We start from the raw sequence: 23,265 nt of genomic DNA, 5'->3' as shown, positions 1-23,265 counted from the left end.
TCTCCACATCTAAACATTTCAATACAATATGCCTCAGCACTGCTCAGTTAGATATAAGAACATGCAAGGGATAAAGGAGTTTTGGAAGGCAAACTCTCCAGGCTGAACCACAGGGGAGTTCTGAACACTAGGAAACTGGCATCAATTTATCTCCCTGGAAAATAGGAAGGCTGAGACAGTGTAGCCCAGAGGCAGCTAGTCTGATGGAGGCCCTGGGATTGCGAGGTGAAGTCACAGCTCCCTGCAGTGGCCACACAAGCTCAGAACAAGCACAGAACAACAATTATCTCTCAAAGCCAGGTAAGGAATTTCAGATTTATCTTCCTCTCCCTGCTGGAGAGGAGAAATCCAAACTTTCCTTTGGATTGGGTCCACTTTCACAGGTATTTTGCTCTTTCCAGACAGAGCTTGCAGTAACTCCAAGTGTCCCTATTTCTGGTGGATTTTTCATTAGTTTGCCTCTAGCCTCACCATATCAAATCTCCGAGTCTTGCTTTTGATCCTCTCCTCAACAATTCTTCTCCAGCCCTTAGAGCTGTCACTTTCTGGAAGGAGCTGAATACAAGGTTTTTGGACACCAGAATGTTTGGTCTTCCCATGGAATTTGGGACAGGACAGTTCCTGAGCTGCCAAAACCAATACCTAAATAAAACAGAGAGAGGTTCTGTTAAAAATGGGTAATTCCTAGGGAGCAACAAAAGTGTTCCCTGCATCCAAACTGACAGTGGCAACAAAGCAGAAAGGCACAACAGTTTTAGAGTGAAGAACAGCAGGAAACTGACCTCCAACAGCCACCTGGCTCTGAGTACTGACCAAGCACTTGGTCACTTAGCCCTGAAACAGAGCGGTGGCTCCTCCTTCAGACTCAAGTGTGGAAGGAGTCACAGACAGATCACTGTCCTTCAGAAAGGGAAGATAAAACAGACTGATGATGTGAAAGTAAACAGTGGCTTCTCCCAAGCAAATGCCCAACACATGCTCTGCATTCTGTGGGGAGAGATCCCTATGTGATGGAGTGTAGCAGGGTTAGGAATGAGAGGGGAATGCCACACACAAATAGTAACGTAAGAGATTCCCATGCCTCTGCCTTCTCCCATGAGGAATAAAAGGTAATACCAATACACCTCAGCACCGGTGCAACAGACAGAAGGAAAGTGGGAAGTAAGAGCACTCACATCAAGGATGTCCATGCGCTGACGGAGACTGTAGTTCAGAGAGTAGAACTGGGAGGTCAAGTACTTTGCAACCTGTACAGAAAAATCAGGGTACAATGAACAGGGACCCATGCTAGAAACAGCCTTCCCATTAACTTGAAAAGCATTTAATTTCACAGGTTCTGCTTCCTGTTAGGTAACAGCAAGCCTCCAAGAGATGGGAAGAAACACACAGTGCAAATCGGAAATTCAGACACTTCCACTTTCAGATTCTCCCAAAAAATCTGAATGACAGATGAGACTGCATCACTCTTCTCACCCTCCTATGCAGAGGTACCGAAACAAGCACCACAGCAGCTAGGAGATGTCACTGTGGCCTTTCAGTACTTAAAGAACATTATAGGAAAGATGAACGGAGGCTTTTTACTGGGGCCTGGCTAGCATAAAAGATAAAGATGTTAAACTGGCAGAGAATAGATCTAGATTGGATATTAGGAAGGAATTCTTCCCTGTGAAGGTGCTGAGGCCCTGGCACAGGCTGCCCAGAGAAGCTGTGGCTGCCCCTGGATCCCTGGAAGTATTCAAGGCCAGGCTGGATAGAGCTCGGAGCTACCTGAGATAGTGGAAGGTGTCCCTGGCATGGCAGGGGGTTGGAATGAGATGGACTTTAAAGATCCTTTCCCACCTAAACCAGTCTGTGATTCCCTGATTACCATCACCAGTCAGGTCTTTCTCTGTAGAAGCCCTCTCTGCCCCAGCTTCCCTTTATGTGAAACCCTTCATTACAACAAGTTCTTATCTGATCTGCCTTTTCAGGTACAATTGAACCAACAGCCTCCACACAGTTCCTCTGTTTGACAGGGTGTTCTTTTTCCCACTGGTTCAGACATTCCTTGCAGATTCTTCAGGAGCATATATGTTGTTAGACCTGAACTACCTGTTCTACCACCCAGACAGCTCCCTCTATCAAATGAGAGAGAGACTTCACCTGCTTCAATTTTTGCCTGTGCTTCAATTGGAAAAAGGAAAATAGTAGGAGGAACTCACAGGTATTGGGTCTGTGGTTAAAACAGCTACTTGAGCTCTTTGACAGAGCTCCACAAAGCCTTCAATACAGGTCTTCTCCTCCAGATGCAATAATATTTTTGCCAGCTCCACGCTAACCTGCTCAAAGTATGAAAAAAAGAATCAAAACCCTGATGGTGTTTGGGTTTTTTCCTCATAGGAATTATGGACCTCTTCTAATGGTCAAAGACAAGGAAGTATTTTGTTTAGGCAACATGTCCATTCCTTAGGAGGGAGAGAAAACACATTAAGCCAAATGCCATCAGACTTATTTCCCAAAACCCTGAACAGATTCTCCACCTGCCAATTCTCTGTTCACATTTCACTGAGACTGTTTTGGAGAAGTAGTAGCATCATGACATAGAATGAATAGTCACTGTAACAGATGGGGTACAGGGTACAGCAGCACAGCCCTTCTCTTTCTCAGCTGGTGTCTCTGACACTTGCAAGTGCTCACTAGCAGGTAGTGACAAGTACTCTTCACACAGTGACCTTGTCCCACATTCCTCTCCCCTGAGCTTTTTATCTTGACCAGTACAATCCAATTACTGCCTCCACAAGACATTATGCTTGTACAAGCAAATAGGGAAAGTGCATTTGATTTTTCCTCCATTTTCGTTGGGGAATAACAAATTGAATTTCAATTCAAAATACAAAATGGCTGCTCTGTAATCTCATTTTTTAGTGTTTTTCCTGCCCAGAATAAAGCATGGAGCTTCCTCACACTAGCAAACACTACTTGTATTATGCTTCATTTTGAGCACTGGAGACGGCAGGGCGCTGCCAGCACTTTTTCTGCTTCTCTGCTCCCCTGTGCCTCACCTTCAAGGCAACTATTTCCTTCTACTTCCAAGCTGAAAGCTTGTGAATGTGTACCTTTGACCCAGTCACACATTAGCCAGTCCTTCTGCTCCACTGGCATGTTTAGTCTCCTCATGACAGCAAAGGGCAATATAGCCCTCTTGTAACATAGTTCATATTACTTTACCTCTCTTGTTGCTGCTGGATTCCTCCGAACCAAGCTCTCAAGTGCCTTGACTGTAGCTTCCCATTTGTCCACATCTTCAGATCTTGATCCAGTCAGAACTGAAATCAAAGGATTAACAAAAGTTATTAACAGAATGGCTGTGTTTGGGTATATACCCAAACTTCCTTCTGCCAATCATTTGTCTTGGTACAGACATTCAGCATGAGAAGCATTAGGAACTAAACTAAAATTAACTAAAATTACTCAAAAATTCTATAGCTTCTTCAAATTAGATCAGAAAAAAATAAACCTATGCAAGAGTTCACTCTCCCAAGTTCAGTAAGAAACAGATAAAGACTCAGCCCAAAATCTCCTACCTTCAATACAGTCTCGGATATACATAGGAGCCTTAAGTTTTAGCTCTTTATCCTCAGACATGTCATAAGGGATGAGGTCATCATCACTGTAAAAGAATTAAAGGTAGGGGTTAGTTTATGGGGTGCAGATGTTCTTGCTTTACCCAGATAGTCAAACAAAGAGAAAGAACCAGTGCATACACTGTTGTAACCACATCACTCCTGTACACTCAGCAGCACTGCTGAAGCCTGGCCTGAGAGAGATCCTTGGGAGTTCTAGGGCAAGAGCAGTTCTGTGATCAGATCTGGAACTGGATATCCTGGTCAAGGACAGGATACAGATGACCAAGAGACTAAAACTGACTCTTGAGATTTCATTATAGATTTATGTGTGTATATATATATAAAATACATACATACATACATACATACATACATATTAACATATATATACAGAAATATATATATAGATATATAGATATATAGATATATTTCTTCATATAGTGACAGAATAAGGCAGGTCCACTATTAAAATGGTAAATCCATCCACAATTTCCAAGAAATATATATTTAAGTCAAACGGAACAAATACAGCAGTTGCACACAACACAGGACTTGCCTAATTTATTGACTATGCAATTTTCTATGCAAAGCCCTGCTCTGCTGCAAACCACTCAGCTGAACAAGGTCAGAAATGACAACAATTGCCAAGAAATGCAGGTTCTGACAGATCCTTTTCCCCCACATCTGCCATTTATTTCCCATTTCCTCCCTGTTTCTTGCCCCATACCTGTCAAGTTCAGCATCCGACTCCTCATCTGCCTTAACCGGGGCTGCTGTATAGGATTTCTCATTCCTCTCTGGTACCAACGGCAGGGCAGCACCTGCTTTCTCACTCCTGCTGTGAGGAACAAGAAATTTTAAAATGGATACAGTAATAGTTCTTACAAGGAAGAAACTACCCACCCTACCAACCCTTGCTGCCTAAATAGAACAGCAGATAATTATTCCTGCTGCAGTTTCACACCCAGCTTGGCTGACACAAAGAACAAAGTACTGGAAAGGAGAATGGAGTAAGGGGAGAAAATAAGCAGAATCTTCTAACAGAAGAGCAATGGATTAAAAAAAACTTAACTGGCTAGTTTGCTGTGTACCCCTGCACAATACCTGGGACTGCTAATGAAAGACTCCAATAACCAGATCACATTGACTTGCACCAGATTTGAAACTGTGAATGAAACTGAACTGAGAGTAGGTTTAGATTGGATATTAGGAATAAATTCTTCCTTATGATGGTGGGCAGGCCCTGGCACAGGCTGCCTAGAGAAGCTGTGGCTGCTCCTGGATCCCTGGAAGTATTCAAGGCCAGGTTGGACAGGGCTGGGAGCAACCTGCTCTTAATAGAAGGTGTCCCTGCCCATGGCAGGGTGTGGAATGGAACAGACTTTGTCTCTTCCAATCCAAACCATTCCATGACTTTTCAAAATTGGAAGAAAACATTTTTAACAATTTCTAGATCTTGCATAGGATGAATACAATAATTGAGAATATTTTTTCTATCTCAACCTATTTCTGTGGACTTTGGCATTGTCCTTTCATCTCTCTAATTCTCAAAACCAGTCTCTAACAGCTGACTATGCTGATCATGCCCCTAAAATGGGAGCAATAAATCTTTTGTATTTCCCTGGAGTGCTGGACAGCTTCATCTGCTAGTAACATAAAGTGCTTCACTTCAAAGCTGATCAAAAAGTGTTCCAAAGAGCCTCAGCACATGCTCTGGAAGTTAAGAGCAGTCTTTAGAGTGACAGACGCAGTAGATTTTAGTCATGGGTGAATGGGCTGGGGGCATACAACACAAATACCAGCTTTCCAAGAAGCAAACAGAAATGTCCATTTGATTGTACCAAAGGGCCCCTTGTACACAAGACCCCTACACCACAGTTTCACCACATGCAGCTATCAACAGGCAATTTTAGTACACACTACCAATTGAATTATGAATGTAACTAAATCACATTGTAAGAAGGTGGTGCATTATGATGTTTAAGAATACATAAAACATCTTGAATACTGTACATAGTTCTTGTGTGTAATAGGAAAAAGGCATGCAGAAGGGCAAAAAGACAGCATGAATAGTAGCAACAACTTACTCATCATCTGGAAGGCTGGGGACAACACAGAATGATGGAGTCTGCACCAGAAGGGACTTCAATTCTCTTGTTTCATCGTCCTCTTCATACTAGACATTCAAAATAACTGCTGCTGCACTCTATTACTTACTGCAAATATCCCCAGCATTCAACATTTCACCCTTGTAGTACACATGGACTAAATCAGGAGCAGATGAACCCTCAACAATCCTGTTTCAATCCCTGTGCTGACAGCAGCAGGCAGCTGTAATCTTTGTCCTTATATTTAAGGTACCTGATGACACCTGGTCAGAATGTTATTTCCATATTTCAAACATTTAATAAATGGCAATGTGACAGGAGGAACGTGGCAGGCTTTTAGAGAATTAATGTGATTTATTCAGATAAGTCACATAAATTCTACTGGAAAGAGCAGAGCAAGTATCTCCTGTCAGACTTGAAAATCCCAGCTCAGAACAGGTATTTCCACCATGTTAGGGACTGAATGCTCACCACTGCTTTAGGTTTGAAGCTCCCCTCAACTCCCACAAATCAGATTCTGATTCCCTCATGCAATAAGAGAAACTTTAACTACCAAGTTTATCCTAACCTCTGCCAGTAGATTGCCCTCCTGAGGTAACTCTCAGCCACCTGATCATTACATACAATTGGTTCTCTCTTTTTGAAGGTGTGACTGCCTCTCCTTATATCCAGATAAAAAAATGCTATAATGCCCTGAATCATCTGGTTTAAAGCTTTTACTTCCTCTAAGCCTAGCACACCAGTCATAAGTTTCAGTAAAACGTTCACCTCAAACTTCAGGACAGGCCCCTCGGTGTTTATGTTCAAGCTGATGCTCTCTGCCACCACCATGCCCAGACGCCGTAGTTGGGGCAGACTGCTCTCCAAGTGGCATTTCACACCCTCCATCATGCTTGTCAGAAGCTCTGAAACAAACAACCAGCAAAAAGTGCATGTTTGAAATTCTGAAACAGTGGCAGAAACAGCCATCTTTAGTACTTCCCTGAGGGAAGCTTTACCCACTCACCACACAATAATGGATAGACAGGGTCCCTGAACTGTGGCTTCCTTCTCTGCAGTGTCAGTGGTGCCCTTCAGCACCAGCACAGCAAACCCACACCCTTCCATGGGGGTACAAAGTCAACAAAACATCACAATATATTCTAAATTTGCAATATTTTGGTTTTCACTGAAACAAAAAAGGATGGTAAGTCAAGCCAATCTTTAGTTTGGCTTTAGAGCGTTTCAGAATCACTTAAATAAATGTTATGTTTTGAGGACATTACAAGTTCTGACCACTACAAGAATCACATAGAGACAGATATTTGCCTAACTTTGGATAAGCTCAAACAGGCAGGTAACACAAGTATTTCTCAGCCCTGAGGGAATACCGGTTGCCAGCTTCACCAGGCAGGCTTACTGCTGTTTGACTGACCTCCTTCATCTCAGAAAGCTTATCATTCCAACAGCTGTCAGACAAAAAAACTGACTATAAAACTACAGAACTGGTAATACATATCAAGTCGCTTATTCACTTAAACAATTAATTCTAGAATGAAACAGATGAGCAAGTCTTGAAGTGAATCTTCACATCCTCCATAAGTAACACACACACACACATAAGTAATTCTAGACATTTTACAGCTTTTTTTTTTTAAATTTCAACAGAAACAGATATGTTAGGCCAGGACCTCAGTGTGCCATGCACTGTGTGAGCACATAACCGGAGGTCCATGCCAATGACTAACCTGCTCACTTCACACTGAGGAATGCCCATGGACTGTCAGACACCAAGCTAACAGCTTTTTACCCCCAGTTACTTTCCCTGCCTGTCTGGAGCTGCACCCATGCTCCAAAGTTAAGCCTATAAGTTACAAATCACACCATTCCTCTCACTAGTCCCAGAGTCAGTCCTTGTTTTCCTGTGACAAAAATTCAGGGTTTTTAAACCACAACTCAGGTAAGAACCGTAAGGCAAAGATAGACCTTCTTCAGTTCCATAACTAAAGTTACGCACTTGGAATTCTATCATATCAATGCTAAAGAGGACTCCAGTAGGTTACCCCATTTGCCAAGGTAAATATGGGACAATTCTGCTTATCCACAGATCAAAACAAGATATTTTTCTACACACTCTGCTAGTAAGACACTCTGCTAAAAAATCTAAACCCCACTTCTCATATAGCCTCACCTTGTCTGCAGCTTGCAATTTCAGGCTCCTTCAGGTGGGAGAGGCAGATGAGGATGGCCTTGCTAATGTACAGCTGCTGCTCAGCTGGCGAGTGTTTCACAGCACTGCTGCTGCTCCAGGTCTCCAACAGGTCCTGCAGCACCTACACCAGAGAAATCAGGTTGGCCTGAAATAGATCTTTTCTACACAGAGGTGATTTTTGAAGCACATTTTTACTCTCCCTACAAAGAGCAAAAAAAAAAAAAATACAAATTTTGTATTTCAGAACTCAAAACGTACTGTGTTTGACCACCCAAGAACTGCACATTCAATTAAGACATGGTTAAATATAATGGGTTTTTAAATTTAAAAGTGATGTTTATTTCTCCTTAATAAATATTATATGCAAAGCAAATAATGCAAAGTATTATTGTCAAAAACCAGTATGCTATTATAAGGTTTTATCTGAGTTTAGTCCAATTTTAGATAACTGTCAGTCCTTCCATATTATCTTAGAACATGTAAACAGTGAAAAAAAAATTTGACAAAATGGTAGGGATTTCCAGATATTCAGATTTCATAAAAGTTTCATCACACTGCTGACTTGAAGAGGCAGAATATCTGCCATCCCCACTAAGGAAAATGTGCGTGAGAGAGAGTCTGAAACATCAACCATTTGGTAAACAGACAACTGTCCACCAATTTGATCCCTTATTGCCATGTGCCCAGCCACATAAACAAGGCTACTGAGGAAGCTGAGAAGGACAGAGGACATGGGACATCTGTCAGAACCCAAGCCTCACTAGTTTTGCTACATGGAAGACAATTTACCCATTAAATATGAAAAATTAATGCCAGCAGTGCGGAAAGCTTTGATTAATTTATCACAGCTCACCTGTGATATAGCTAGGCTTCCCTCACTCTCATGAACAGCAACCAGAAACCAGAACCAAAACTGTGCACCCCCAGACACACAGAGAGCAGAATGTTCCCCATCAGACACCTCATCAGCCACTCAGTGAACCTTACTCTGAGCAACAAGGGGCGCCGGCCGCTGTCCAGGGCCAGGTAGCCAAGGAGGTTCTGCAGCACTGCCGTCTGCAAGGAAAACCACAACTCCTGCTTCAACTGGTTATAAAGCTGTCATCTAGCAATGACAAGTGTCTGTTTTTATTTACTACATTAAACTTCATTCTAAGGAACTGGTTGACAACATTCAGAGAGAGAAAAGTAAACAAATTTTAAAAAACAAGCAAGCACACATATGCAGTTGCTGATGAAATACATGGAAAATCATAACAGAAATACAGTACAGTGTTTTACCAACAAAACCAGCACAGTCCCAGGCAAACATAGAACTCATGAAGTCTAAAGAACAACTCTCACAACAGCATCACAAGCCACAGTATAGTTCCTAATATCCCATAACAAACTTAGGTGCACAGGAAAAAACCCAACGGTCCTTATCTCATGTCTTTAATATAATTCTTATCCCCAAGGATTGATCCTGGCTGTTTCAATCTCCTCTTTCAGATTCTAAAATAATTTAATGCCTTCAGCTCCCCAAAATTCTGAAACTTTGTGCAAATAAACACTTGGTTCCAGAGGAGTACAGTAATTTCACTAATCACCATTAACCCTGAGAGAGCACATGAATCCCATGATTTCAAAGCTACTGTTTACCACTCCCACTCTGTTACAGCAGCACAAATGTGGGGAGACTGAGGACTCATTTTGGAATGAAGAGTTAAACCTTACTCAGGCAGAGTAAGAGCTCAGCTAAGAACTACATTGGTACCAGGGAAAACCTGGCACTACTACACTGCTGTTCCCCACAGAGTCCTCACCGTGTGGCCATATTGCAAGAGCAGCAACTTCTGTGCCATCACAAACTGAGCCTTCTTGTTCTTCACAACCAGGTTACCCAGCAATCTGGACAAGACATCTGCCCTAACAAGACAACAATAAAACATCAGGAATCCGTGTTATTGCTGTCATGCTACTCCTAATCACAGGAAAATCTGAGAGCAGCTATTTGCAACTAAGTCTCTAGAATACTTCTAAACTCAGACAGTGATCCAGTCACGGCAAAGAATGCTTTCACTAGTTTTTCCACTGCATGTCAAGATGAACATACTCAAGAAATGGTGTAGGTTCTCCCTAAGAGGCAACAATCAACTACTTTATCCCTTGAGTCTTTTAGGACATGGCAGTATAAAAAACCACCTATACAAACAGAGCACCTATCAGAGACCAGTTCTGCAAGTATTTGTGACAATTCCTGCCTTTGCTGTGGATCAGGGAGAAAGCAGAGTTCTTACCCAGGTGCTCTCTGCACAAAACCAAGGACCACTGCTTCCATCCAGCGGTCTGGCACACATTCCACCAACTGCCAGCATATCCTCTGCCAGATGCAGTCTAACTTGGTGAGGTCTGTCAGGTGGGGCACCAAAACTCCCAGAATTTCCTCTGAAGTGCGAGAGAAAACAGCAAAAACCCAGATGAGCAGGCTGGTACAATGGCATTTGAGACTAACCTGAGAATGTCAAGATCTTCACAACATGAAAAAAATACAATGTACAGTTTCAAGTTCTAATTTTTTTCTGCAGTACAAATACGACTAGAATCATGGAATCATTTAGGTTGGAAAAGCTCTCTAAGACCATTGAGTCCAACTATAACCCAGCACTGCCAAGGCCAGCACTAAACCATGTCCCCAAATGCCAGATCCACATGGCTTTTAAATCCCTCTATGGATTTAGTAACTCCACCACTACACTGGGCAGTCTGTTCCAATGCCTGACCAAGCTTTCCGCAAGGAAGTTTTCCTTAATATCTGATCTAAATCTCCCCGGCACCGTCTGAGGCCATTTCTTCTTGTCCTGTCCCTTATTCTCTAGGAGCAGAGCCTGACTCCCACCTGGCAGCACCCTCCTGTCAGGGAGTTGTGGAGTGAGAAGGGCCCCCTAAGACTTCTTTCCTCCACCCTGAGCCCCCCCAGCTGCTCCTCCTCTGACTATGCTTCAGATCCTTCCCCAACTCTGTTGCTCCTCTTTGTTCATGCTCAAAACAGAAATGGAGAACTGACTGGTAAGAACCACCCTAAGCAGCCTAAGGAACTGGCCAGAATTCCTCATCACAGTAAAGAGCCAGAAAATCTTCCTTCTTCTTCTTCCCCAGCCCTGTTAACTTCTGCATTAGTAGCTTCAAAGTTCTAAGCAGTGCCAGACCAACAGCTGCTCCCACAAGACATATCTACCAGACAAGCTGAGCAGCCTCAGAGAGCAGTCTGTGCAGCTCAGCTCAGAACAGCTCCAAATCAAATTGTTGGTCTCCCATTCCTTCTGTTGATCCTAACAGTCATCCTCCCATGCTAATACACTAAAACACTTTCCCCTGTCTCCAAAAGAGCACAGTAAAACACTCACTTTGCCATCCATGAACACACACCTTCCCCAAGACATGAGAAACAAAAGAGATGGAGCAGTCCAAGCCACCTGTGATAAAACAGACATACGCTTAAGTAAGCATGCCACTAGCATCCTCCAACCAACCTTCAGCAGGAGGTGCAGAGACTTCCAAAAGTGCTGCATTCTGAAAACACACTGACTTTTTCTCTTCAAGCATCATCTCTTCCTCCCTCCACTACCTGCCTTCAGGCATAAACCAGCATTCAGTAGTAGTTACAGTGACAGGCAGAAGGCTAAAGCAACTCAGTTCCACTTTAATGTGATGGCATGGGTGGCAATGCCACTGGTTGATTCAGTATCACTCACATCTCCCAAACAATTCCTTTAGAACACACAAAGTGACCACAACAAAGTTTAGCAACAGATTATGCTGTTTAAATGCTTGGAAGATTAAGGCTTTTGGTGGATTCCAAAAGGCCTCCGTTATCATCTGTATTTCAAGCAGCAGACACGGGGTCCATGCTCAAAACACTTCTTCAGAAAACGACGTTACAGTACAGTCATCCTTGCAGCCTTACCCCGCAGAGAGTCAGAGATCTTCTCTAGCACCTGGAGAACTGCATCACCCAGGAGAGGGAAGTAGTTTTGTGGGAAGAACACTGGTGGGTTTCTCCCCTGGAGTTTATTGCTCACATGCTCGGGCAAACAGACGATCTTGTTGAGTAGGGCGCCCTGCAGTTCCAGGCAGCCGGCCTGTGCCTGCGGCTGACAGACCTCCCACAGTAATGCTGACAGCCGGCCCTGCTGCAGGAACTGCTCCAGGACTCCAACTACCTCCCTCGGGTCAAGGCCAGAGCTGGAAGAAAATAACTTTAAGTTCCTGCCTCTTTTAAATGGTAAAAATAAGATTTGCATGCTACTGCTTTTCTATTGTGGTATCACTACTGAAATACCTCTGTTCTGCTACACTGGATTAAAAAAAAAAAAAAAAGAAAAAGAAAAAAAGCGATTTTAATATCTTTTTATCTGCAGCTTCCTCGACTACGAACATTCAGGACCTTCAACAAACACGACTGATAAAGCTCTGTGTCTGCGGGACACATAGCATCGTGTCGTGTCTGAAGGCACTCAGAGCAGGGTAAGGGCTGTCCGCGCTCACACACATCTCTGTCCCCCTGCGCACTTGAGCCCAGCTGAAAGGCACCCCCCAGACATCCCTGCTGCGCGCCGAGACCAGCCCTGGGGATCCCCGCCCGCCTGCCCCGGGGAGCGGACTGACCCCGCAGAGCCAAGGGCCTCCAGCAAGACGCAGAGGACAAGGCCGGGCGGGCCCTCCAGGAAACAGCACTGCCACAGGCCCTCGGGCCGCGCCGCACCAGGTGCCCAAGCCAGTCTGCGCAGGAGAGCGCCGAACAGCGCCCGCTCCCGCTCCCCGAGGGTGGCTGGGCCGCCCGCTGCCGCCAGAGCGGCGCGTACCGCGCCCAGCGCCGCCACCAACCCCTCCCCAGCCCGGTCCACAGCCGCCACGGCCTCCCGCAGGACGGACTCCAGCCCCAGATCGAGAGCGAGTCGCGGCCCCGGTGGCGCCAGCGCCGCCGCCATGGCGCTGAGGGGAGCGCTCAGCAGCCCCGCTTCCGCCCGCCCTGCACCGCAGCCAATGAGCGGCGCCAGCCCCCGGAAGGGGCACGAGCACCGCCCCCCCGAACAGCCCCGCCCTGCGCACCGTAATGCAGCGAGGCGGCACAGCCCTTCTCAACCCTACTGCTTTATTTATAACTGCTTGTCCTACACAAGTACAAACACAACATGGCCCAAAAGGATACAAAGTTATACAAAACAAAACAAAAAAAAAATCTGTATAGTATCGACTGTACAACGGGTGGTAAATTCTTTGCCTTTCCCTCTGTGAACCCCAGTTAATCCAGCCAGCATCATGGCTTCGAGCCTCCCTCTCTGCTTTGCAGTTTCCAAGGAGGTGGTGCTCAGTCACTCATTGGGGATTTGTAAAAGCACACTGTTTCACTGTGGGCTGAGTAGGAAGTTTTTACCAATACCCTCAACAAAAAGGTGAAAGAATCACTTAAGGGGGCAGGTACAAAACATTTCTTAGGCTTTCCGCTTTTTTATAGTGTCGTGTTCACTGGGCTGGACCATTGTTTCTGTGGTGATTGCCTGGTGTAAGCATTACAGAAAAACTTTGCAGAAACTAACCATCCAGGGGAACCGGAATAAAGCAATTCTATATTGAATTAAGTCTCAAGCAGGTCTGGGCTCCAGCTGCCCTGATCAACTCTTGTGCTGGCATCTGGAGATCAAGGTATGTGGCTCACTGCCTTACTCACTGGGGTTCTGAACTGGCTCAAGATTTACATGCTGGTCTGTACAGCGTGCTAAACGTTTACAATCACCAAGCAGCAGCTGCTAACTGGAGAAAGACAGACTGAAACCTTTTTCCCTCCCTCTATCTGGAAAAGATGGTTTTTCAGCCTTTAAAATCAAAGCCATTTTTAAATAATTTCAATTCTATGCCAGGAATCCAGAAGCCTCACAGCAAAGGTTACTGGCCAGGAACTGGTGTTCTCTCTTCTTACACTGCCTTCACTGCCAGGATTATCTCTCACTCCTCCTGACCCAGACTCATTATAAAAAAAAGGTACAATATTCCATCTGATGGGATTTAAGTTAAAAAGTAAAAAGCTGTCCAGTCCTTTTGCTTTATCTTGAGGAGTTAGAGCTGGAGCGGCTGCGATGGCGCCTCCGTCCGGGAGACCTGGATCGGGATCGCCGGCGAACAGGGGACCTGCGCCGAGGAGAGCGGGACCTGGCAGGGAATGAGGAGAAAGTTTCCGTTAGGAGACAAGCAACAGGTTCAAGTAATTGGTCAGCTCAGCTACCAAATTTTTAAAAACACTTCCCTGCCTCCTGCCAAAATCCCTCACACACCATGGGAAAAGAGCTTGAGCAAAACACAGCTCCATAGAGGACACAGCAGGACTATTCTGGCTATCCTCCTTCTGTTTAAGGAACCAGAAAGTTATTAATACCTGAACAACAGACAAGAAACTTATCTCCTTCCTCAAGGAAAATGAACTCAGATCCAACATCAGATCCTCCTTCACCTGAAGTAATCTTTGACTCCTGAAAGAGTGATATTCAGGGCAAGGATTTACCCAAATCCATTCAAATTACAAGGAAGCTCCTTAGAGGAAGCTTACTCCAGAAGTAGTTTAGCTTCAAGCTTCTCAGTACTACAACCAACAGTCATATCAGTATAGCTACTGCTATGACAGAAGTTCCAGGCACAGAATACTAGCAGAGCTAACAGGACAGTAGAAGTTGGAGTAGGAAAGATTACAAAGGAGGCAAACCTGCATCTGTGAGATCTCAGCAAAAGGTGTGTTTAAAGGAGCACCAAGAAGCCTCCTGGATCTTATGCCACAATAACTACTGCTCATTTTTAAACCTTTGCTGAAAGCTGTTCAGCAATCAAGTTACTATTGACAAGTAAAATATTTTGAACATATGTAAACACCAAAGACTCAGAACTTACCTGAGCACAATCAGGCAGCTCCAAGTTGTACAACTATCAGATCACACCTTAGGGCCAGTGTACTCCACTCACCTGACACAGGACTGCTTTTTGGTCATATGCCCATTCAGAAATAAGGGAGGGAAGGGGGTACAAGGGCTTCCAAGAAACAAGAAGCTGGCACAGCCTGCCACAAGTGTTCTGTCAGCCAAAGTCTGTTCCCATTTCATCTTGAAGCCTTTATGCAGAAGGCACTCCACAGAACAGGCTGGGAAGGGTGAGACCTTTCCCAGAGACTGTGATCAGGGTGCAGACCAGAGCAGGCACTCTGGAGCTAATGAGTTAGGAACTGCAACCCAGGTTCAACCAATGCCCAAAATGTGTTACTGTCACTTGCAGGGGAAAGAGAAGTCCAACAGAATTGTCCCCATGCCAAGTCTTCCAGCAATAATGAGTTGCTACTGAGAAAGAAAAGCCTTGTCCTAGCTCTCACCTCCTCCTCATGCGAGGGGGGGACCTGCGCCACATCGGCGGCGGTGGCAGCATCCTCCTGGGGGGGCTGAAGCGTCTGGGAGGTGGTCGAGGCCGTGGTGCCAGCACAGCTGTGGCTGTGATCTCCTGACCATCAATCTGGCCTGTTTAGGGCATCACAGAAATAGGGAGAAGTAAGTATTTTTCAACCTAACATATACACATCATATTACTGCAACTCACTGCTTTGTCAGAAGCAATTGAAGTGGGACCAGCCCACGGAGCTCCACACCCTGCTCAGGGGCTATTATGACATAGCCCTCATACTAACTAGACTTCTTTATCTAATCCCACCAAACTGCAGTTCAGATGTAAACCTGGAAAGGTTTTCATATAAGCTTAAAATTATTTTTTTCACTGTTTTGAAAAAAAGATTAGTTTTAATAGTTCTGTGGTTTCTTGGATCTGTCCTGAACCTCACAAAAGCCACTTGGGCTGAAAACTGACAGTACTTTATATCTGCTCACCAAGACATCCCAATCACCTCTAACTCATTTTCTGATCAAATCCATCTACTCTGAAGCTTTTTTAAAGCCCACAGGCTCCTTGCAGGTCAATACCTACCTCCATCCATGTGTTTCAGGGCTTTCTCAGCATCATCTGGGTTTTCAAACTCCACATAAGCATAACCTTTGGAGAGATGTGGGTTTAGCCTGTCGACTGGCATGTCAATCATTTTAATCTTTCCATAAGTGGAAAAAATTTCCATGATGTGATCCTGTAGAGAGAGAGAGAGAGAGAGAGAGAGAGAGAGAGAGAGAGAGAGAGAGAGAGAGAGAGAGAGACCAAGTGTTATGAACACAGAGCACACTCACCAGCCAGGCCTGGCTGGCACAGAGCAGTAAATCCACAGCACATCATTTTTTCAGCAGCCTAAACTTTTTACCCCTGAAGACCTTTAAACTACATTCTAGCAAAGACAACTCAAGCCAGCCCAGCTCTCTGCAGATCCTTTATAAAGAACTGCCCAATATCCTTTATACCTCCAAGGTAATTTCAGCTGTTGTCCCAAATTCTATAGTTTTCTTCCTAGTACAGCAGAATATAAGGTCTGGAATACTGACAAAACAGGCAGACTTCTTAGGCACCACAGTTTCTCAGAAGGCTTCATGGTATTTGACTCAGTAAAATCATATGAAAATTTTCCTCACTGATCAACCTGGACGCAAAGAAACAATATCCAACAGCAACACCTTGGCAACTCACTAGTAACCAAGGTTCAGAGAGCTTTGAAAGAGCAACTCACACATTCTCATAGAAGAACACAAATGCTTGACTGCAAGGGAACATGCCATTATTACCTTTGTCACATTTCTAGTGAGCCTTCCAACATGCACTTTTGTGGGTCTGGGTGATGGGCTCCGCCTCTTCCTTTCCTTTTCATCTCTCTTGGGTGGTTTGGATCTGATTTGGACAACAGAAAACATTTACAGTTTTCAGGGCACATGCAGGACAAAACCTAAGCCAGTCATTATCACATAATTATAAATACCATTTTTATTGAAGGGGATCTTTGTCCTGAAGACGTTACAGTGTTGGGGTGGTGGAGAGGGTGTTCCCCTCAGAAAGACCTCAGGACTTGCATTTGTCTGCTTTTGCTTTAGAACCTTTTGAAATTTGAGAACCTTTTTTTTTTTGCAAATTTTTAACTTCACTGCAACTAGGGTAACAAATACAAAATTTAGCAAGCACTTCTATGAAGTTGTGGTCATAGCTAAAGCATTTCCCAGTTGTAAACACAAAAACATTCTTTGCCTCAACAACTGAAGAGGCAAAATAAGGCCATAAAGATCACAGCATACCACAACCAGACAATAAACACATTCAACTATTTGCATTTCTGTATCTTCCATTGACTACAGAGGTCCAAAAATGTAAACAAATCTATTTAAAATTAGCTGCATATCACAATGCCTTTGCAGTTAAAAAAAATCTGAAATGAAACTTTAATCTATTAAAAAAAACAGTATGTAGAAAATTTAAGTTTATGCTTCTTCCTAATCTTAAAGTCCATCAGTTGAGTGATACTAAAAATCCACACAGCCTTACACAGATTTTTATCAGCCTTCATCGCCTTACACAAAGGAAGAACTGTACAGACATTAAGATAGCTCGATTCCCATGTTACCCTTACAGGGGCTTCCTCTGCCCTCCTTCCTATTTTATTTTTCATAAATAAGAATATACATATGTACACATATATGCTGGTTTTAGCCCTGACTTTTTTGTTAGTCATGACTGTAGTTTACAGGAATTGAACAGCTTTACTCTGATCTAGACCCATACTACTAAGGAAACGTTGATTAAAACCACCTCTAAAAAATGTAGTATTTAAAATTTTTAAACTATTAAAAATTAGGTTTTTAACCTCTGTTCCTACAGGGCGTATGTTTGAATTCTAAGGAAACAGAGCACATCCATTCTAATAAAATTTACATCTCTAAGTTATGGAGAAAGCAAGTGGTCTTCAGAGAACAATCTGTTCTGATCACAATCTTGCATTCTACATGGAATTAACATTAACATCTGGCAATTCCTAGAAGACAAATAAAACTCACTTGGAGCGGGACCGTCTCCTGTTGTCATGTCTTCGTCGAGAAGGACTGGGAGAGCCAGAAGAGCTGCTCGAACTGGAACTGCGCGAGGTGCTGGAGCTCCCAGAGCGGCTAGAGGCAGAAGAGGAACTTGAGCCACTGCTAGAACCAGTGCTGGAACTGGACCCTGAGCTGGAAGTTGAGCTGGAACGGGATCTTTTTCAAGGGGGAGAAGAATAAAAATTAGTGGAATACCTAGAAAAACAATGGCTGAGAAACTCCTGACAATTACAAACAGTAACTGTGACTGAAACTCCACAGCTCACCAGAGAACCAAAGAAATTCATACCTAAAATATAAACCCTCTCAAGTTAGACAAAAATTAAACAGTGACTAACACAACACAGGCTTTCAACAGGCCCAAGACTACCACAAACAAAGCTACTGATTTCTGAAAATGCTGTCATTTGATACTCCCATAAAAGTACCCACCTGGTACTGCTGCTCCCACTGGAAGCACTGCGTCTCTTGCGTGTTTTGTCCCGACCACGATCCTTTTCACTCGATTCCTTAGCAGCTGCTTTATCCTTGGACCGGTCCTTCGATTTTTCTTCTGACCTGTCCTTGCGCTTGGTTGGTGAGGGAGCCCTTTAACAAAAAATTGCAGAAAGCAAGCTTTTTAATTGCTTAATTTAAAAAAAAACATAGACAACAAAAGCCCCACACCCAAATATAGAACAGAACAGCAACAAAAAACACTGAACTTTGAATGTAACTGAAGATTACTGAAACTGTGGAGTTAAAGCATTAGGCAATTCCAGACACTTTAGAAAAAGTTCTAGCAAGCTCTTCTTTTTTAATCCTGGTAACTCCTTTTCCCCTTCAGAGATATCCATAGTGGCAGAATGGGCCTCATGTTTCACATCTCACTTTTAACTCTTGGATTCAGAGAACCAGTTCTCTCTTTGCTCTCGATCAAAAAGGAGACAGATTTAACACCTCTCTATTTAGCACTGAAATGCTGGGCATTATTTGACTTCCAGATGTTTACTATATGAGGGCTGCATCCAATCACAAAATCTGCAACATCTATAAACATGTAACATTTTGATTATTCTATGGAGATTGTTTGAAATCAGCATTACAGACCTGCCTCTAATATTTTAATAACCTCTAAAGGAATATGACACCTTCAACTACCAAGGAATTAAATGTTCAGGGAATGAATAGAAGTGTGTTGGAGCTGCCAGCCTTATCTGTAGTGGCACCAAACACACACTGCAATGCAAGATGCTGGAAACATCTCCATCCCCACATGCATCACAGGCAAACTGAGCGAACAAGAAAAAAATTTCAACAGCTCACAGCATCCAACACTGGTTTTGCTTCTGTGCTTCTGGTAAGCAATTACTTTATTCTCTGAATTGCAATTAAATGTATGGCTGGAAAGAGATTACTTTTGAACAGCCAAATTTGCTTTCCTGATTTTCAGTTTCACAGTTTTCCCTAATACACCAACTGCAGGAAACAACACAAATGAATATTCACAAACCCAGCTCCCTGCAGAAACCAAGAAAGACCCGTGGCCTTTCTGCATGGAGGACAGGAAACCCACACCACAGATGTGCTACTGGCGGAAGTTGCTGGGAAAGGAAATGTCTCCTCTAGCACCAGTGGCAGGAAGAAAGCAGACTATCCCACGGGCATTGCAAAGGGAGCCAAGATAAGCAAACCCGTGTATGTCACTCAGCTTTAGGACATTTCTATCCAGCTCTGTGCCTCTCCAGTGCAAGGTCTGAGGCGGATGCAGTTCATAAAGCTACTGCATGAGCCCAGCTGGGTGGTACAGAACAGACAGGTTCCTGGTTTCACAAGACCAGAAAACCTAAGATTTTCCTTTCATAAAATCACAGAATCACTGACTGGTTTGGGATGGTGTGAACCTTCAAACTCATCACTTCCCAATGCCCCAGCTATGGCCTTCCGCTACACCAGGTTGCTCCAACCTGGCATTGAACACTTCAAGAGATGGGGGCTTCTCTGGGCATCCTGGGCAAGGACCTCACTACCCTCACAGGGTATCTAATCTCTAATATAAACCTGCCCTCTGTCAGTGGGAAGCCATTCCCCCTTCTCCTGGCACTCCAGGCCCTTGTAAAATGTCTCTCTCCATCTTTCTTACAGGTTCACTTCAGGTACTGGAAGGCTGCAATTAGGTCACCCCAGAGCCCATTTTTCTTCTTCTAAATATCCCATAGCCAGGTCTGGCTTATGTCTGCCTACACATCAGCTCCTCCGGCACCTGCGGACTATCAAACTCATGATGTTATCAGCATACAAAACTGTTAGTACTCAAGAGTCAGATCTGGTTTTACCCCTTCTGGGAGAAGAGAAGAGGAAACACAGATAAAGACCAGCATGTTTGCTGTTACCCAGCCTGCTGCTGAGGCAGGAAATAGAATCACATAATCAATTACATTGGAACAGACCTCTGAGACCATCAAGTCCATCTTCTGACCCAACACCACCATGTCAACTAGACCAGAGCACTAAGACTGGATGCAGCACTTCCTATAAACACCTCCAGGGATGGTGACTCCACAACCTCCCTGGGCATCCCCTTCCAGGGGCCCAATTGCACTTTCTGTGAAGACATTCTTCCTTAACTGATCTAAACCTCCCCAGTGCATCTTAAGTCTGTGTCCTCTTGTCCTGTTGCCCATTTCCTGGGAGAAGAGCCTGACTCCCACCTGGATACAATCTCCTTTCAGGTTTCACTGCTTACTGCTCCTTGGGACAGGCACCTACCAGGCAGATCAGCCACACGGCTTTGGAACATTCAGCAAATTATGCACCGAATAAGCAGTCTCCAAACTAACTAGTGGTTTTAATCGTTTCTCAGGAATGCCACTGGCCAAACTCACTTTAGTTGGAAACCTCACCCTACCTTGTGGGCATTTTCACGTGTTCAGGCATTCACTGGAAAACGTGGAAAAAATAAATCACAGTCCTCACACAAGGCTAAACAACACTGCATTTCTAAGCGACATGCTTCTTCTTTACAATCAAAACCTCTCACTCGCTAAAAAATAGCTGGTTTAGGGACATCCACCCAAAACCACAAAGTCTAAAGAGCAATCGACACAAACCAAACGTCCATCTCACACACGCTTCTGCTTTAGAGACAAAATTTACACACTCAGAGCAGCAGTTCTGTGGTAAAGGAAGCAAACTCGCTCGCCCTCAGGCTTCCCGTAAAGCTATAGGCGAGTCCTTTACTGACAGTTTGCTCCAGGTCTTCAGCCGCAAACCGGCAGAATTCCTGGTGTGTGGAGGGTTCGGCGCCCGGCACCTGTCTGCCCTCTACGGCCGCTAGGCCCAGCTCCGCGGCCGGCGAAGCGCGGGCAGCCAGATCCGCACGCCGTGGGTCCGGTATAGCAGTGGGGCAGGGAGCCGCGAGATCAGCACAGCAACCCGTCCCTCGGGCCCGCACAACGCTCCTCCCGCAGGCCGGGCCGCGGCGGCGCCGACACCCGGGCCCAGTTCCCCGGCCGGCCCCGCCCCGGCCCTCCCTCCCCCGCCCTCCCCGCCTCCGGCCACGGGAGGCCGCGGCTCCGAGGCCCCTTCCCTGACCCTCGCGCCACCATCGCCTCTCGGCGGCCCCAGCGCGCTCCCCTCGGCGCCCCGCGCGGCGGAGGGGCCGGTCGGGCCGCGGCCTGGCCGGATGGACGCGGATGGCGCAGCCCCCGCCCCGCACTCACATCTTCGCAGCCGCCGCCGCTCCGCGCCCGTCGCGCGAGAGTGACGCTAGCGGGCGGGAAGGGGCAGTGCCGGCGCGCGGCGATGGCGTCATAGCGGGGGGCGGGAGGGGCGGAAGGGCCTGAAGCGAAGAGGAGCGGGCTTGGGCGAGTGTGCTGCTACCCCAGCGCTGGAATAAAGGTTCCTGCAAACCCTGTCCTGCATAGCAATGGCAGTAGCGGCTGGGGCTTCAGCTCTGGGCTTTAAGAGCTTGACAACCCAGCAGGCTGCAGCTCCCACGCGTGAATTCTGGTCCACTCTGTCTCAGGTGGAGGTTCACAGCACACTGACTCTGATCTGAGGTGGTGGCAGGTGTGAGGGGATTTGCCCTCTCAGCTGCAAGAAAATTGGGAAGAGGAGAATGAAAGACTTAAGATGGAGCACCATAGAGTGGCCTTTCATGTCGTGGGACGGATAACCTCTCTCTCTCCCTGCCAAATGTGTTTGTGAACTTGAAATTTGCCACTGCAGACACTGAACCTCTGACCTTCTCACCACACTGGCTGCCTGACTTTTGACTTCAGATGAACAAAGCCAGAAGTGTATTTTGACCCATCCCTAATGCAGAGCCTTGAAAGTGACAGATCTTTCTGAGAAGCAGGTGTGCTGATCAGCTTATGTGTATGGCCACAGGCACGTCTGTTAAATTCCCGATGACAGAAGCTTCACCTCTTGAATGCAGTGGAAGGATATGTCCTGTCTACCTCCATCACAGGGCATGAGCAAGACTAGGGCAGGTGTCTGTAAATTCGTATTTGGCAAGAATAAAAACAGGCTTATTTTCTGTTCTGCTGCAAACCCAAGGGGTATTACATAAGACCTGGCATGGAATGGGTTCAGAAAACAAAGAAAATAAACAAAACCCCAAAGAAAGCAAAAATGAAGTTGTTCTTCTGTCCACTGCATCTTGTTAAAGGGCAGATTTCTCTCGCAGGAGATTTTGTAGTCTACTAAAAATCCACATGGGTTCAATGAGAAACTGCATTATGTCAAATGAGGACTATTAGTAGACTGTCATTATGAGCTTAGAATCATGGAATCATTTAGGTTGGAAAAGTCCTCTGAGATCATTGAGTCTAATTCCAATGCCATTCCCACTGTGCTGCCAAGGCCACCACTAAACCACATCCCCAGATGCCACGTCTACATATTTTTTTGAACACTTTCAGAGATGGTGATTCTACCACTGTCCTGGGTATCATCTTCTAGTGCCTGACCACCCATTCTGCGAGGAGTATATCCCTAATATTTGTGAAAAACGAGGTTCACTTTCCTGGTAAAAATTAAGAAGTTTAATAAAAAGACAGTAGGAAACAGAAATAAAGCAAAGCGTTAAAAACGGCTGGGTGCTTGGCATTCAGCCAAGAGCACACATCTTCCGAGATACCCCTTAAATACCTTTTCCATTACATCAGCCTGTTGCATATTCATAGACTCATGCATATTCGTATTTCTCCATAAACTAGTTTACCTATTCCAGGAACTATTTTGCATGGCCCCTGCTTGGGTTTGCCTTTTTAGAGCAGGCGTGTTTCTTGGCTGTGGTTTTGGTCCCTTCTCTTTACCACTTCTAGTTTGGGCCTTGATCCATACTTTCTTCA

General features: G+C 45.0%; 2 protein-coding genes across 12 annotated transcripts in view; both read right to left on the bottom strand.

Annotated features, from left to right (window-relative positions):
• LOC139598337 (transmembrane protein 204-like) overlaps nucleotides 1–12,944 on the bottom strand; it is a 63,877-nt gene extending 50,933 nt beyond the window's left edge. For 7 of the 10 annotated variants that reach the window (XR_011681854.1, XM_071444611.1, XM_071444612.1 and 4 more), the window contains exons 1-15: nucleotides 12,552–12,944; nucleotides 11,851–12,128; nucleotides 11,291–11,359; nucleotides 10,184–10,331; nucleotides 9,710–9,812; nucleotides 8,892–8,960; nucleotides 7,884–8,025; nucleotides 6,482–6,618; nucleotides 5,693–5,781; nucleotides 4,333–4,443; nucleotides 3,564–3,649; nucleotides 3,208–3,305; nucleotides 2,202–2,318; nucleotides 1,176–1,247; nucleotides 472–642 (exon numbers count right to left, since the gene is read on the bottom strand). Coding sequence is in view for 9 of the 10 variants with exons in the window: in XM_071444611.1 (XP_071300712.1) it covers nucleotides 472–642; nucleotides 1,176–1,247; nucleotides 2,202–2,318; nucleotides 3,208–3,305; nucleotides 3,564–3,649; nucleotides 4,333–4,443; nucleotides 5,693–5,781; nucleotides 6,482–6,618; nucleotides 7,884–8,025; nucleotides 8,892–8,960; nucleotides 9,710–9,812; nucleotides 10,184–10,331; nucleotides 11,291–11,359; nucleotides 11,851–12,128; nucleotides 12,552–12,874 (2,013 nt within the window). In the remaining variant the exon portion in view is untranslated. The remainder of the gene's footprint in view (nucleotides 1–471; nucleotides 643–1,175; nucleotides 1,248–2,201; nucleotides 2,319–3,207; nucleotides 3,306–3,563; nucleotides 3,650–4,332; nucleotides 4,444–5,692; nucleotides 5,782–6,481; nucleotides 6,619–7,883; nucleotides 8,026–8,891; nucleotides 8,961–9,709; nucleotides 9,813–10,183; nucleotides 10,332–11,290; nucleotides 11,360–11,850; nucleotides 12,129–12,551) is intronic. The other 3 variants (XM_071444613.1, XM_071444615.1, XM_071444614.1) reach the window with 3 other exon arrangements.
• A 77-nt stretch (nucleotides 12,945–13,021) lies between these two features.
• On the bottom strand, nucleotides 13,022–21,734 carry RNPS1 (RNA binding protein with serine rich domain 1). Of its 2 annotated transcripts, none has more exons than XM_071444624.1 (7): nucleotides 21,628–21,734; nucleotides 18,359–18,514; nucleotides 17,891–18,082; nucleotides 16,634–16,736; nucleotides 15,897–16,050; nucleotides 15,295–15,436; nucleotides 13,022–14,093 (listed from the first exon to the last, which is right to left on the bottom strand). In XM_071444624.1, the coding sequence occupies exons 1-7, from the start codon at nucleotides 21,717–21,719 to the stop codon at nucleotides 13,988–13,990; spliced, it is 945 nt and encodes a 314-aa protein (XP_071300725.1). In that variant the 5' UTR covers nucleotides 21,720–21,734; the 3' UTR covers nucleotides 13,022–13,987. The 2 variants fall into 2 exon arrangements, with proteins under 2 accessions (XP_071300725.1, XP_071300727.1); XM_071444626.1 differs by lacking the exon at nucleotides 21,628–21,734 and adding an exon at nucleotides 21,500–21,625.
• Nucleotides 21,735–23,265: the final 1,531 nt, after the last annotated feature.

Source organism: Agelaius tricolor, unplaced genomic scaffold (genome assembly GCF_023055355.1).
Source record: "Agelaius tricolor isolate 1412-34295 unplaced genomic scaffold, bAgeTri1.0.p SCAF_19, whole genome shotgun sequence".
Lineage (NCBI taxonomy): Eukaryota > Metazoa > Chordata > Aves > Passeriformes > Icteridae > Agelaius > Agelaius tricolor.
The sequence above is the reverse complement of the archived record's forward strand: the minus strand, read 5'-3'. Positions and strand labels throughout refer to the sequence as shown.